This window comes from Dermacentor andersoni, chromosome 9, assembly GCF_023375885.2.
Source record: "Dermacentor andersoni chromosome 9, qqDerAnde1_hic_scaffold, whole genome shotgun sequence".
NCBI lineage: Eukaryota > Metazoa > Arthropoda > Arachnida > Ixodida > Ixodidae > Dermacentor > Dermacentor andersoni.
In genome coordinates this window covers 6,251,858-6,268,188 of record NC_092822.1, presented here as the reverse complement: position 1 = coordinate 6,268,188, position 16,331 = coordinate 6,251,858, and the positions used below count along the sequence as shown (strand labels likewise).

Here is a 16,331-nt window from a genome sequence, read left to right as displayed (position 1 = left end):
ACAAATTCAGCCTGTCAATTTATATATTACGTGCATTTTTTACGCTGTGTACAGGGGTTGTGAAAAAGCTGTATTTCCATATTACTAAATTTTTTTTTTAGATTCATGTATAACATACCAATTTTGTCCGCTTTAGATTTACTATGAGATGCAGTTCACCGAAGTGTGATATTTTTCATTGGTGAGGGACAGAGTTGTAAACGCGATAGTTTAGTTTTCTGAAAATTGGCGACCTAAATCAATAATTCGAAACCAACAGTCGCTAGATTTTAAGTTTTTTTTTAATGCAACAAACATCGTCAAGTTTGGTGGAGTGGTTGGCGAGAAGAACGAATTATCCTTCTGCATGTATTTAAATAGGAGCACCCGAGCTGAAGCTTCCTCTTAAGGCGAGAAGGGCCCCTCACCAGGTGCGGCCACCTTGAGCTGACAAGCGGAAAGCATACAATGCGCGCCAACGATCGTGTTTGCAAAGAATTACATCGCTACGCGCTGCGGAACGGTCTGAAATTTCAATCCGAACACCGTTCTTCCTTGCCCTCTTGGCGGCCGCGCTCCAAGCCGGACAGCGACGTCCTCGTGTTCGCAGTATGACGTCACTCGTAGTGACCCGTGACTTCGATAATTGTTCAAGGCAACATAAGTTATATGTGTGATCTGTTGCTTGAATTGACGAAGTGAAATTTAGAGAAATCATTAAATACACAAGCGGAATGTCTGCGTGTTTTTTCTTTTTTTGTTTTGTTTTACTTCGCAACGAAGCGAGAGAGATGTACTTCCGCTTCGTCTGCTTTGATTGTGCAAAAGAACAGCGCTGACAAGGTCATTAATTGGGCGAACTGCTGACTCACCTTCAAAGAGAGTTTGCTATCATTAACAACTCATGACCAAGTAGATAAACAGATGACACAAGAAGAAAGGGAGGCAGAAAACAAGCCCGGTGTCTGTCTCTTCACTCATTCCTACCTTTTTGGTTACGTCTGTCTCTGACTACTTTGGTCCTCGACGTTCGTCCTAAAGCGAACGATGCGCTGGCATTACCCCCCCCCCCCCCCCCCCCCGAAGCATTACGATTTCCATTTGCCTTCGGTCTGCTCGCAGGCGTGAGCAAACCGCGAGTGGCTGCAGACGGCAGCGCGTTGCCCAACGCGCGCAAAATATCGTACACTGTTCACCCCGACGTCAACAACCCGGCCACTGACATCACGCACATGGTGATGCAGTTCGGACAGTTCCTTGACCACGACTTCGCCCTGGCACCACTGGAACCGGATCCCCAGGAAATCGTAAATCTCGGAAGTAAGTGGACCACTGTCTCCATGCAAGGAAGTGAACAAGTCTAGCGCACTTGTTCTGTAGCCACCATGTATAACAAGCTATAATGCGCCTACGCAAGCGATGTTCTGGTGGACGAGGAAGCAGATACCTTTAGAGCATCTCCCAATCTATGCATGGCCCTACTATGGCAATGATAGAACACTGATTTCAATTATTAACATGCAAAAGAAAGTACAAGTACGTTACCTTTAAAGTTGCTATTAAACATTAAAATTAAGTGGCGGAGCAGATTTTGTTAAGTATAAGTGGCGCGTAGTTTGTATTCCCTAGTACAGCCCGCACAAGTAGCGCTTAAGGAAAATATCAGCGTTTGTAGCGCACGCGCTTTTCAACTCTTTGAATCTATGCGTCATGTGTTTTGCTGCATTTCTAACGAAGTTTATAGCGCTTCTCAGTTATGATGATTGTGAACTGAACTGTCAACTATTTTATAGTATCTTTATGGGTCTTAATCGTTTTGTAGGCTTGCCTCGCGAATACACCTTAACCTACATAGATGTCAGTTGCTAAACTTATCGCGATTGCTCCAGCGCCGAGGTATAACATTACTGTTCATCTCACGAATGTTTGCCGCAACTCTATGCAGAGAGGGACGGAGGGGGTTAGCACTGAAGGTTTATCAGAGAGCCTGTTCTTAATAAACAACAGCAAACATTTCATCCTGCCACAGCCTACAATAAAGGTGGCTCCACGGAAGCCACTACATCATGTGTTTCAGGACACGTCTAAGTACTTCGTTAAATATAGTATATCCTTCGAATGACAGCGAACCAACGCTACAAAGATGTTATCCAAGATGGCTGCAAATAGTACGCCACTGCTCACATCCGTCATCGATGCGCCACCTTCTCTTTAGTTGTAGTTCCGTGAAGCATCCTGTAGATATATGTCTAACCTTAATTCCAGACGCAGAGCCCAGCTGTAACCTTTTGCTTACAAACTGAGTTGTCAACAAATAAACAGCCTGTAACTGCCTGCTGAGACAATTCATACACCTTACGCTTTCCAACGCAGATCCCAACAATGTGATCGACTGCTGCTCCCCCTCCACGACTAGCATGGCCGAGTGCTTTTCCATCGCCATCCCAGCCGACGACCCGTTCTTCGCCGCCTTCGGGAAGACGTGCATGAACATGCCCCGCTCGGCGCCTTGCACCCGCTGCACACTGGGTGAGTGGCGGTGCGATACGGCCTCCTGTGGTATCTCCCCGTTGCAGTTTGCGTAAATTTAATCCCATTAATTCAATGTATGCACGCTATAAACATTGTACAGTACAAAATAGCGCCATCAAAGCAATCCACCGGAAGATCGAAACTTGAGAACTGTGCAGTGCTGGGCGTGTTCGTAATCCATGCTGAAGGAAGAATTGTGCAAGGCCGAAAAAAAAAACAAAAAAGAAAAAAAAAAAGACATGTACGAGCGCAGAAGAGCCCAAGGAGCCGGTGACGTGATTTGGAAGTGCTGACCGTTGGCCGCCTTGGCAGTCCATGCTCGCGGACTGTGCTCATACGCGTTTTCTATACCGTCCCTGTTCGTTTGCGCCATTCTTCATTGAGATGAGAACTGTCTGGGGGACTACCGCACAAAAGAAAATGATTATGCCATGATTACACAATCCGGCGACTAGAGACCATTAACATAACATACAAGGAAATAAGCACAGCTTATTTCATTAAATTAAATTTTTAAGGAGACCCGTTTCTACATTCTAGAAATGAGACTTCATTTTCTTTAAATTGATTGATAGAAAAAAGAAAAAGTGTTTTATTTTGCAAAGGACAGCTATTTGGCCTAATAAGAGGAATTGGAAAGGGAAAGAGTGTCTTGGAAGGAAGGTGAGCTGCGAGGTCTACAAACGCGGTCCCCTGGCACCAAAAGCGAGGAAAGGCTCCATGGTGGGCGATCCTCAAGCCGCGCACAGGACTACTGCTCGTAGCTCAGCACCACTTCTTTGTAGGAATTGCCTTATTCGCGCCATTTCGTGCGCCTGGCCGTCCTAGGCCAGCTTTTCGACCACGGGTCGTTCACATTCAGGCTATAGGCATGGGCTTCTTTTGCTGTGGGCCTACTGTGTGTTGCCATCAGCGCGCACATCTTGCTGGTCACCTTCACCAACCAGAACAGGCACCGTGGCTTCTCTCGGTGAGCTCATGGCAGTGCACCATCTTGAACCTTAAAAATTACTGAATGCCGCGGAAAGTGTAGCCAAGCAAATTTTGCCCAACGGCGGCATGTATCCTTTCAAACGTCGACGCCAGCCTAAAACAGGGCGCCATTAAGCATGTGTATGAACGCTGCACAGTTGGAAGGTGCAGCGACGAGAATGTGTTTGCGCATTTGCTTCATGGCGGAGGCGTTTCACCTGATCGGCGTCCCAGAAATCGGTCTGGGAGTTGATCGAGGATGATTCAGGACGTGCAGGCGACTGTGAAGGGTTGAAAGCTTGGTTTCCGCGAATGACGCTGTAATTACTTAATTGGCTGGCTGCATTCTCTCCTTCAGTTGCATCGTCACTTGCCGCCTTATTTCATCCGATGTGACAGCGGCACTTCCAAGGCGTCTTAGGAGTTTGTGTCAGCAGCGATGGTGGTATCCTTTTAAGTGATAACTAGCATGCCGGAGTTGACATTTTACGGGTTTTTCTCCTAATCGAAATGCACCTTTCACTGAAAAAAGAAGACGCCGTCAATTCATAACTGTGGGCACCGAGCGTCACGTTTAACACGTTTGAACATTGTTCATATTTCAAATAAACTTTGCCCTTGTTTATAACGACTTGGAGTGGCCACACGCCACGATATTTCCATTGGGAAAGCATGATTAGCGCCAGGGAAACAAGGACAGAAGGGAGACGGCACCACAATGCGCTACTTGGACAACTTTAATTTCAGGAAACAACCACCTATTCAACTCATGCACAGAGGCGCCACCTCATCCATAGATAAGGAGAGGGCTTTTTCTTTTGCATGAGCTGGCGCCACTGTGCATGGGTTGAATAGGCGGTTGTTTCCTGAAAATAAAGTTGTCCAAGTAGCGCATTGTGGTGCCGTCTCCCTTCTGTCCTTGTTTCCCTGGCGCTAAATATGCTTTCCAAGTCAGTTTGCCAACACGGCCAACAAATGGCAATGCTGATAAGTTCACACTGAATGCGCCGCCAGTATTAACAGCGTTAAGGGCCCCGCCCGGGGTCTTAGAACATCTGTCGTCAGCGCCATCGTCCAACGTCCCTCGTCCAGCGTCGTACGGCGCTTCGGCGAATTTCGAACCAAATTCTGAACCACGCATACCCAAGCCCTCTTCTACCACCAATGTTGCTCATACTTTGTCTTTGAGTCTTTACAAAGTTATTCCTCGGAATTTTAGCAACGGTGCCCACAAACAAATGTAATGAAAAAAAGAAACACCGACAGCGCACATCCTTTGTTATCTCTTCTGAAATATTGAAAGTGCGAAACAGGAGGTCGAGCCACGCAAGAGGCCGCGTTTCTACCAAAAAATTTGCCTTCGTGCGTAGCGTGCGCCGCCAGCGTTTCCCGGTAAATGTTACGCTTACACAAGCTGCAGTTGCCGGGAAGCACAGAATTGTGATGTAATTTTTTATTTCTCAGTTGTAAACTTGACAGTTTCGTTTTCTGAAAATTTGCTATTTTTGCCAATTTTTAGTAAAAAAATTGACGAAGTCAAAAATTCGAAAGCAACCGTCATTAGATGGTAAGTTTTTCTTTTAAATGCAACAAAAAACGTGAAGTTTGCTGTAGCGGTTGCCGAGAAAAACGAATTCTCTTTTCACTTGTATTTATGCAGGAGCACCCGAGCCAAAGCTTCCTCTTAAAGGCGAAGCTTAAGCGCCCTCCAGTTTTTTGTCTGCAGTACATCATTATCGCACAACTTGAGCAACTTTATTTGAGGACACAAATTCAAAAAAGAATTCTTACTGACGTGTTTAGACCACACAACAGGTAGATTTATAGGTATGTGCTACTGCGTACCTCTATTTGCTCACACCGATTTGCATACGTTATATATACAGAAGAAAAAATCTGCGTCGAGAATAAATGCCTGTAATGTACCACGTAAAAACTGGCGTTTCTCGCAGGCTACCGGGAACAGCAAGATATTCTCACCTCGTACATCGACGCGTCACAAATCTACGGCAGCAGTCAGAATGACACAATGCGGCTGCGACTTCTTCAAGGAGGTTCGTATTGCATAACAAACTTCAGCGCTCACTTAAAGATACCTGCACTTGAGCGTAAAAAAATAATTGACAAACCTTCAAAAGGTTTCCAGCAAAATAAAAAAGGATTGTGCAACTGCACCATGTATTTACTTCGTATACAGTTCCCAAAATGCCAAAATCGAAAAGCATAGTGATAATTGGAACATATTAGAGATTTGTTTAAAACTAGAGAAATTCTGGGAATTGTCTACTACAGCGTAAGCATTGCTTGGCTCTGACTTGGTTTTAGGAAAGTGTTGCTTACTTGCCTTTTCTAGCTCGCGGGCGTCTACCCATGGGCTTTTGCGTGGCAAAGAATGCTTAGGCTTGAGTGGATAATATTTGCTCGCCTTCGCTGCAGTGGCGCCAATCGAGTGGGAACGCACGAGCGCGCCTCGGCGGAGCGGGGCATGCTCCCGCACGCCTGCGTCCCTCGTCCACTCTCGCCCGCGTTCTGATTGCGCCTCGGTGTGGCCCATTGAAAACCCGCCAAGCGTCCCAACGCGCTCGCTTGCCCGCGAGGTGTTGACAACTTGAAGGAAGCAGCGTTCAGTTGAACATTAGGCCACCCCAAAATCTCAAGTAGGGCCACAACCAAATTTCAAGTTGTCCTATCGGCGACCCCCCAATTTTCGTGCACTGCTCGCGCGTTCGTCGTCGTCTTCTTCCACAGCTGGCTGGATTCACGGCGATCGTCTTGCGCGAAGCAAGGAAGGACGGACAGTTTTCTCGTTGGGTAACCATAGAAACGCATTCAAAATTGTCGCTCATTTCCTATGCAAGCAATCTAGCGGCTAAACGTTTTGCAGGAGCGTGCTTCAATAATTGTGCATCAAAACACGTCCAGTGAGGTGGGGAGACATCATAAAGTTACCTACTTGATATTGTCGTATCAAGGTAGTTCTTATTGAGGTATTCGAATGCTATCAATGCACGTGGTATTTTATTTTATTATATCTTTAACGAGTGCGTCTACAGCGACGTCAGATACAATGAAAAACGCTTCTTGATGAAACTGACGTCTCACTTTCCAATCAGCCCCCACTGAAGCTCCAACTCACGTGGGACGAATTTCTGGAGTATTTTCAGCACGGCTCGTCTATTTCGTGCCCCCTGCATCGCAGTGTCTGGCGCACGGATGGAGTTGGACGTCGTTACGGCGTCAACGACGCTGAATACGTTCATCCGTTAGAGTTTGGTCATCGCGCAACGCCAGATAGACGCGGCGGCTTCCATTACGTCAGAAATTCGTGCACCCTGTGTGAGGTTTCTGCTTACTGCATCACTACCCGCAGAGTACCCAACGAAGCACTGGAGGCAGATGGTTGGGCTTCTTGGACTTCCAACAGACACATGTTCCAGCGTGCAAAAAAAAAAAAAATCGCAGTTGCGCCGAAAAGCACCGATTGCGATAGCAAATAGTACGAAGCGAAGCTCGTGGGCTCCCGTTTTCCGTGAAACCGAGTTGTTTGCGCGTGGTGGCAACGTAAGGGGGACCGCAGAGGCACTTTTCATTGTTGTGGGAAAAGAGGAATTTGTCAGCACGGTTCGTTGCAGCTCACCCAAGCATAAATCGCATTCCTACAGAACGATCCACACTAATTTTATTTTATTTTTTCATTTATTATGACCCTCAGGGCCATGGGCATTCAGAGGGGGAGTGGTAAATATAAAAGAAGGAAGATCACAAATACAGTTGATTACATGAGTGTTTAAATGGCACCTGTATATACAATATTAGCTAAGGCTTCACGGAACTGTTCATAATTAGTAAGGCCTACAACTTCGTCGGGAAGATGGTTCCAGTCACGTGAGGTTCGCGGTAGGAATGATTGTGAAAAACTTGTAGTGTTGCATGACAAAATGCCGACTTTGTACTGATGATCAATGCGACGGGATACACAAATTGGATGGGGGATGAGGCGATCTCTTAGAGTATGATGATGGTACAACTTGTGGAAAAGGGCAATACGAGACACTTTTTCTACGAGATGCCAGCGATGGGAGGCAAAAATTAGATTTAATGTTAGTTATACTCGCTGTGCGGTAGTAGTTAGCAAAAATAAAACGCACAGAGTTATTTTGAACCATCTCAAGGTCAGTGATTAGGTTTTAATGAGCAGGGTCACATACCGGAGTCGCGTATTCGTGTTTGGGTCATATTAATGTTTTATATAAGAAAAGTTTCAAACTAGTAGGTACATTGAAAAAGTTGCGACGTAGGTAGCCTAGCATGCGACTAGCTTTTTAATTATGTTCTCAGTACGAACAGACCAGCTGAGGTTAGAAGTGTCAATGTGGTACGACAGTATGGTAGATGTTTTCCTAGACACGCCCATGACTTTGCATTTGTTAATATTTAGCTCCATTAATCATTCATTGCACCAGTTCCCTATAATGGTCAGGTACGACTGAATTAATTCAATATCGTTACCATTGGCAATTTCTCTGAAAGTGACGCAATCATCAGCGAACAGATAGATATGGGAGTTGATAAGCGAGGGAAGATCATTAATGCAAATTAGGAACAATAGGGGTCCAAGGACGGAACCCCGTGGAACGCCTGAACGGACCTCTGTAAAACCGGAGTTAATGCCATTAGCACAAACCAATTGCGAGCGGTTGAGAAGAAAACACTCAACCCATTTAAAAAGGTTACCGTCAAGGTCAAGTTGTTTTAGTTTGTGAAGCAGTAGTTTGTAACACACCTTGTCGAATGCTTTTTGAAAGATCTAAGAATATACTATCACCTAGTGATGATTGGTCGAGAATACGGTGTAGTGCGTGTGTAAACGATATTAATTGGCTTTCACAGGAGTAAGACTTCCGAAAACCGTGTTGTGCTGACGTAAAAAATGAGTTCAATTCAAGGAAACTAACCAGGTTGGTAAAGATAATATGTTCGAGCATTTTACAGCATGTACTGGTGAGGGAGGCAGATCTCATTATCTAACCAATATTATGTATGACTGACTACCGGGAGCATCGGCGGTTGGGGTGTTTATCTTTGGTTTTATTCTTTCATTTCCTGTGTTATTCAAACCTTTCCCATTCCCTCAACCTATTTATATTATTAACCTTTATATGACTTGTCACAAGATGCGAATAAACTCACATGTCCCGGATTGTACAGTTAGCGTTGCAATTTTTCAAAAAAAAAAAGCGACGTTTGTTTACTAAATCGCGCACACATTGTTTAGGGGTCGCAGGAACGCTGCGTGCGCGCGAATCCTGGCGCAGCTGTCGGTGGGCATCGCGCGCGACCGCGTACGAAAACTCGGTAGTGGACAAGGTGGCTGCCACAAATCAATCGATCATCAGATCAATCAAATCGATTAAAGAATCCATCAAACAGTTCAGCTCATTCGTAGACTTTTTATATACCGGATGTTTCGGCGAATATCTTCAAAAATTTTTAAAGGTTTTTATATTCATTAATTCCATGTAGAATGAAGGAGCGGGACCACCTTCCTGATGATATCGTGTCAATCTTTCAACTGTGACCACGTGACCACATGCGCTGTATTTGCCCATACGCTGTAGCGCTGTATTTTTCTTTTGTCCAGCTCAGATGTAGCTAAGGTTATATAATTTAAAGTTCATAGTATCCATGTTAGTTGAGTTCTTAATACGTCCTCTGCACATGTCGCTTGCATTATATAAATTTGTTGTAATTGTTGTTATTGCTTTGCGTATGTACCCCCATCCCCTCTGTAATGCATCGGCGCTTGAGGCCATGTCAAACAAACAAACAAACAAACAAACAAGTAAGTAAGTAAGTAAGTAAGTAAGTAAGTAAGTAAGTAAGTAAGTAAGTAAGTAAGTAAGTAAGTAAGTAAGTAAGTAAGTAAGTAAGTAAGTAAGTAAGTAAAGTAAGTAAAGTAAGTGAGTAAGTAAGTAAAGTAAAGTAAAGTAAAGTAAAGTAAAGTAAAGTAAGTAAGTAAGTAAGTAAGTAAGTGAGTGAGTGAGTGAGTGAGTGAGTGAGTGAGTGAGTGAGTGAGTGAGTGAGTGAGTGAGTGAGTGAGTGAGTGAGTGAGTGAGTGAGTGAGTGAGTGAGCAAGTAAGTAAGTAAATAAGTAAGTAAATAAGTAAGTAAGTAAATAAGTAAGTAAATAAGTAAATAAGTAAATAAATAAGTAAATAAATAAGTAAATGAAAGGTTCCTTGTGGCAGATAGAACAATTCTAGTTCACGAGCTGGCCTACTTGAAGAGGCGGATATTGCTTGAAAAAAATTGACATGCACAATCTACTAATTAACAAAAATTCACTAATCAAGTTTGTCACAAATTACTCTATGGCCCATGCTGCAATTTACAACTTCCTTGAAAGATATCTGTAAAGCGCAAGAAAGCAAGAACACACGAAGAAAGGAAGGCAAGCGCCTGCCTTCGTTTTCGTTTCTTCTGGTGTCCTTGCTTTGTTACGCTATACAGATACATTTCAATGATGACCGACCAACAAGCCCATATCGCCACCCTTGTTGATTACAACTTCTAGCCGTGGAGTTCGCAAGGTGGATCCACTTGGAGTGAATTCTGAGAAAGACACCAGTTTCGAGATATTAATTCCCGAACTTTGCGGAAGAAAAATGCACTGTCGTTCCACTTACTTCCTGAATGAAACATCGTTTTATGTATTCAAGCACAAAAGTAACTGGAACGGCAATGCATTTCTCCGCAATGTTCGGGAAATATCTCGAAACTGGTGTCATCCTGAGAATGCGTTGCAAGTGGATCCGCCTTACGAACTCCACGGCTAGAAGTTGTGAGTTTCAAAATCGGCCATAAAGTAATTAGAAAGATAATTAGCTAGTTTTGTTAATTAGTCGATTATGCGTTTCCATTTTTGTGCAAGTAGTGTCCGCCGCTTCGAGTAGACCACTTCATGAACTAGAATTGTGCTATCTGCTACAGGCAACCTTTCAGAATTTTTGAAAGTGCGCGCTGCAGCACTCTCTGTATATATATACATATATATATATATATATATATATATATATATATATATATATATATATATATATATATATATATATATATATGAAATGTTACGTGTGGAAAGACACAGGCGAAAGATGCTATTTACACGCTATTTACACTGGAGCCAGGCAGCCAGGCTGACACTGGCTCGTGCCAAGGGCACCGACCAACTTTTTCGTCATTCTCGCGCCGGCTCGTCTCTTGAGCATCGCTCAACGATATCGTAATATTACCCCCCGGCGGCAAAAGCACCGTCACGGTGCTGTTAAATATCCAAAGTGCATGGAGAGTTGTAGAGCTTGAGTCGGGTAACGTGAACAATGTCACTGGTTGTCACAGCGGAGGGCGTAGTGGGCGTGGCTAGAACGATTTCATAGGTGACATCGGTCACTTTGCGTATCACGCGATATGGGCCTGTGTAACAGGAAAGCAGTTTTTCACAAAGGCCGAATTTGCGCGATGGTGACCAAAGCAACACGATTGCGCCGGGCACAAAATGGACATCACGGTGACGGAGGTCGTAGCGTTGTTTCTGCTTGTCTTGAGACACTTGTAGACGAGCGCGCGCAAGTTGGCGAGCATGGTCAGCATGGGCGATTGCATCACGGGCATATTCGCTAGTTGAAGATGTGGCAGACGGCAGCACAGTGTCCAGTGGTAGCGCCGGTTCGCGGCTATACAAGAGGTAAAACGGGAAAAAGCCAGCAGCTTTGAGACGGGAAGTGTTGTATGCAAAGGTAATGTAAGGTAGAGCCACGTCCCAGTCACGGTGGTCGTCTGAAACGTATTTGGATAGCATGTCTGTAAGGGTGCGGTTCAAACGCTGAGTGAGGCCGTTCGTTTGGGGTGGTAGAAGGTAGTAAATTTATGCTGTATTGAGCAGGCACGCATGATGTCGTCAATGACTTTGGCCAAAAAGGTGCGGCCGCGGTCTGTAAGCAATTGACGCGGAGCACCATGCATCAAAATGATATCATGTAGGAGGAAGCCCGCAACATCAGTTGCACAACTGGTCGGAAGAGCATGGGTAAGGGCGTAGCGGGTCACGTAGTCCGCCACGACTGCAACCCACTTTTTTCCTGATGTAGATCCCGGAAATGGGCCGAGAAGGTCCAAGCCGACACGATGGAAGGGCTCCGTAGGGATGTCGAGCGGCTGCAGGTAACCAGCGGGGAGCTGGGAAGGCTTCTTGCGTCGTTGGCAAAGTTCACAAGTGGCGACGTAACGTCGTACGGAACGGGCAAGGCCCGGCCAGAAAAAACGGCGACGTACACGGTCATAGGTTCGAGATACGCCGAGGTGTCCTGCCGTTGGTGCGTCGTGAAGCTCTTCTAGAACGGTGGAGCGGAGGTGTTTAGGTACTACAAGTAGGAACTCAGAGCCGTCCGGATGAAGGTTACGACGGTACAGAGTACCGTCGCGGAGGACGAAGAGGCGTAGAGCGGCATCGGCCGGAGAGTGTTCAAAACGGTCGATGAGTGCTCTGATGTAGGCGTCACGGCGTTGCTCGTCGGCGAAATGAAGCAGCTGGGATACAGAGAATACGCAAGAAGCACTGGCAATATTGGAGGAGTCAGGGTCGTCAACAGGGTAACGCGACAGGCTGTTCAGCGTCTTGGTGCAGGCGGCCAGAATGTCGACCACAGAATACGAAAATTCTTGTAGTCTGAAAGCCCATCGACCAAGCCGGCCTGTAGGATCTTTTAGGTATGAGAGCCAGCAGAGAGCATGATGGTCAGTGACTACGGAAAAAGGGGCGACCGTAGAGGTAAGGACGGAACTTCGCAACCGCCCAGACTACAGCAAGGCATTCTCGTACCATAATGGAATAGTTGCGCTCCGATGGTGTGAGGAGGCGGCTTGCATAAACAATAACGCGATCCTGGCCACGCTGACGCTGTGCTAAGACGGCACCTACGCGATGACCGCTGGCATCTGTACGCAATTCTGTAGGGGTATCAGGGTCAAAGTGGGCGAGAATGGGTGGTGAGGTTAGAAGAGTGACGAGACGAGAGAAGGCGGCGGCTTCTGCAGTACCCCACGAGAATTGTACGCCTTTCTTCAAAAGATTACTTAGGGGCCTAGCAATTGTCGCAAAATCTCGAACAAAACGACGAAAGTACGAGCACAGCCCTACAAAACTTCGAACGTCTGCGGCTGTCTTCGGAACCGGTAACTCTCGGACAGCGCGAGTTTTGTCGGGATCAGGCTGTACTCCGGAAGCGTCAACGAGATGGCCCAGAAGAGTAATTTGTCGGTGGCCAAAACGACATTTGGACGAGTTGAGTTGCTGCTTCGCCTTTCGAAATACATCAAGTATAGTTGTGAGACGCTCAAGGTGAGTGTCGAACGTTGGCGAGAAGACGATGACGTCGTCGAGGTAGCAGAGACAAGTGGACCATTTGAAACCTTGGAGCAAGGAGTCCATCATACGCTCAAAGGAGGCAGGGGCGTTGCATAATCCAGAGGACATTACTTTAAGTTGGTACAGGCCATCAGGTGTGATGAACGTGGTTTTTCTCGGTCCATATCGTCAACAGCAATCTGCCAATATCCCGAACGAAGATCAACACACGAGAAATAGCTGGGACCGTGCAGGCAGTCAAGGGCGTCGTCTATACGTGGGAGCAGGCAGACGTCCTTCTTAGTAATGCTGTTCAGATGACTGTAGTCTACACAGAAGCGCCACGTGCCGTCCTTCTTAACCAACACCACAGGTGACGCCCAGGGACTCGATGAAGGCTCAATGATGTTTTATCGAGCATTTTGTTCACTTCATCTTGAATTACTCGGCGTTCCGACCCAGAAACTCGATACGGTCGTCGGTGAATAGGCGCAGCATCGCCAGTAAGAATGCGATGCTTGACCGCGAGCGTCTGGCCTAAAGGGCGATCGTCGAAGCCGAAAATATCGCGGTAGGACGATAATACTTCGCAAAAGTCTTCAGCCTGCGTAGACGACAGCTCCGTCGCAACCATTTTCTTTATGTTGGGATCGACGCCCGAGGCTGGCGCGAGGGGCATGCTAAGCTCGCGAGAACCATCGGTCGATAACGCTGCCACGTATTGGTCGCCGAGAAAATCAATGGTAGCAAGGCAAATACCTTGCGGTAGAATTTGTTTTGTCAATCCAAAGTTACAGACAGGCATGCGAGTGTGGCTCGCAGTAATAGTAAGGATAGTGTGAGGCACGGTGACGTCATACTGTATTGGGATGTCGGGCAGAGGAGTGACGAGGTAGTCGCCATCAGGAACTGGTGGGAAAGACAACAGTTCAATGTAGGCTATGGACTTTGGCGGCAGGCGAAGAAAGCCGGTGGAGCGTAAGCGGCAGTGGGGTGCGTCAGAAGGTTCTGCGAGCATCGGCAACTCAAGGCGAAGGGTACTGGAAGAGCAGTCAATAAGAGCAGAATGTGCGGAGAGAAAATCGAGGCCGACAATTAGGTCGTGGGGGCAATGAGCAATTACGGTGAAGAGGACAGGAGTGTGGCGGCCGGCGATGCTGACACGTGCCGTACACATGCCGATGATAGGCACAGTACCGCCATCCGCAACGTGGACGACGCGTGCCGACGCTGGGGTGAGGGGCTTGTTCAGTCGTCGTCGGAAGGCAGCACTCATAATAGAAAGATGTGCTCCTGTATCGATGAGTGCCGTGACAGGATAGCCGTCAACGTCAACGTCAAGAAGGTTTCGGTTAGTAGGTAACGTGAGCAAAGGATTTGAGGGCAGGGTCGACAACGCAGTTTCACCTCCAGAAGTGCAGTGCCTAGTTTTCCGGCTGGGTCCGGTAGGCGATAGGCGGCGAAGAAAAGCGGCGGGGTTGGGGCGAACGAGACTGGTGGCGTCGAGGTGAGGGCGAGCGGCTGTAGCGAAGGTTCGGAGCAGGGGCATCAGCGGTAGTGGGTTCATGGCGGGTGGCATAGGGAACAGAAGGTCCAAAGGTGCGGGAATAAGTGGTGGCGTAAGTCCGAAGAGGTGGTGGCCATCGGTTGCGGCAGTGACGGGCGACGTGGCCGATGCGACAGCAGTGGAAGCAGATCGGCCTGTCATCAGGGGTACGCTATTCGGACGGGTTGCGGTGAGATGTGGCAGAAAAGGACTGCCGGAGACGAGGAGGGCCGCTAGATAACTTGGGAACGCTGGGTCGAGACGTGGAACACACGGTGTTCAGACCCATGTTTTCAAATTCCTGTCTGACGACGGCCTGAATCATCGCAATGGTGGTTGCTGGCGGATCGCGAGGCGTCGTGGAGAAGGCTGGCGAACAGGCGGCCTCGAGTTCGCGGCGAACAATACGGTTGACGTCGTCACAGGTAGTGGTCTGACGCGGTCGACCCTCACATGTCGACGTAGCAGCAGTGTTGGGTAGCCGCGCAATGTGGTGTGTGATACGGCGGCTCTTAGCCTGTTCAAGGCGACGGCATTCTTTTATAATGGCGTCGATAGTCGAGACGTTGCCTAAAACAAGCAAATTGAAAGCGTCGTCGGCGACGCCTTTTAGCACATGTGCCACTTTATCTGCTTCGCACATATGATCGTCAGCTTTACGGCATAGAGCCAAGACGTCGAGGATGTAGGAAACGTATGTCTCTGTAGATGACTGAACACGAGACGCAAGAGCCTTTCTCTCGGCAGCCTTGCGCCCAATGGGGTCGCCGAACAGTTCCCGTAGCTTTTCTTTGAAACTGTCCGAAATGGTTATTTCGTCATCATGCGTTTGGTGCATCACGCGTGGGGTGCCGCCGAGATAAAAGATGACATTGGCGAGCATAATCGTTGGGTCCCACCTGTTTTTAGCGCTGGGATGTTCATATAGCTTGATCCAGTCGCCGACATCTTGTCCCTCCAGGCCAGAGAACACACCTGGGTCACGGTGTGGGGCAACCATGACGATTGGAGCAGTCGGACAAGCCGAAGCCGTTGCAGAGGCGGGCTCGTCACCGGGAGGCAAGGTGACAAGCTCGGTGTGCCGACCACTTCGGAGTTCCGTGGTGAGGACGGGGATCGCTGACCTCCACCAGAAATGTTACGTGTGGAAAGACACAGACCAAAAAGATGTTGTTGTTGTCCTATGTGGCCGTGGCACATACCCACAGTGGGGGATTGGCCAAGAATCGGGCGGTTTAATTAGGTGCCTAAAAATAATAATGAAACAAGGGAGTTAACAATTTGGGCGTGTGAGCTTAAAAGTAAACGTTTTATGTCTGGAGAAAAAAAGAGATCGTGCCAAGGGCACCGGCCAACTTCTTCGTCGTTCTCGCGGCGGCTCGTCTCTTGAGCATCGCTCACAGATATCGTAATATATATATATATATATATATATATTGTAACGACGTGGGATCGACGAGTATGCGAAGCAACACCGCCAAGAAATGCACTTTATCAGTCGTCCAAGGGAAAACAACCACGTCCTCTTAGTTTCCCCGCTTCACATAAAAACCCGCGCTACTTCAGCGTCGTCCCCACTGGCGCATACCCGCTGCATTATGGTTGTGCCAAATATAGTTGTGTCATTTGCTCCTCCTTTAGAAAAGATCATCGTCCCGGTGATATGGGCTTAGAAAGCAGCGGTAAGGAACTGCGCAGTCTTGTCAGTCCTCATAGTACGGCTTCATACGAAGCACGTAAACGACCTCGGGTAAATGGCGTCGGCGCTTTGAACAGTGAGAGCTGTCTGGAACGACTTCGTAGTTGACGTCACTGATGCGTAGGAGAACTATGTAGGGCCCGGAGTAAATGCGTAGGAGCTTTTCAGAGAGCCCACGCTGTCAAATAGGTGTCCAGACCCAC

General features: G+C 47.3%; 1 protein-coding gene across 3 annotated transcripts in view; it reads left to right on the top strand.

The window, feature by feature from the left end:
• Positions 1 to 16,331, top strand: part of LOC126526927 (chorion peroxidase-like) — a 111,082-nt gene that overhangs the window by 59,989 nt on the left and 34,762 nt on the right. For all 3 annotated transcript variants that reach the window (XM_072284425.1, XM_055068444.1, XM_072284426.1), the window contains exons 5-7: positions 1,102 to 1,299; positions 2,353 to 2,508; positions 5,436 to 5,537. In XM_072284425.1, coding sequence (XP_072140526.1) covers positions 1,102 to 1,299; positions 2,353 to 2,508; positions 5,436 to 5,537 — 456 coding nt within the window. The remainder of the gene's footprint in view (positions 1 to 1,101; positions 1,300 to 2,352; positions 2,509 to 5,435; positions 5,538 to 16,331) is intronic.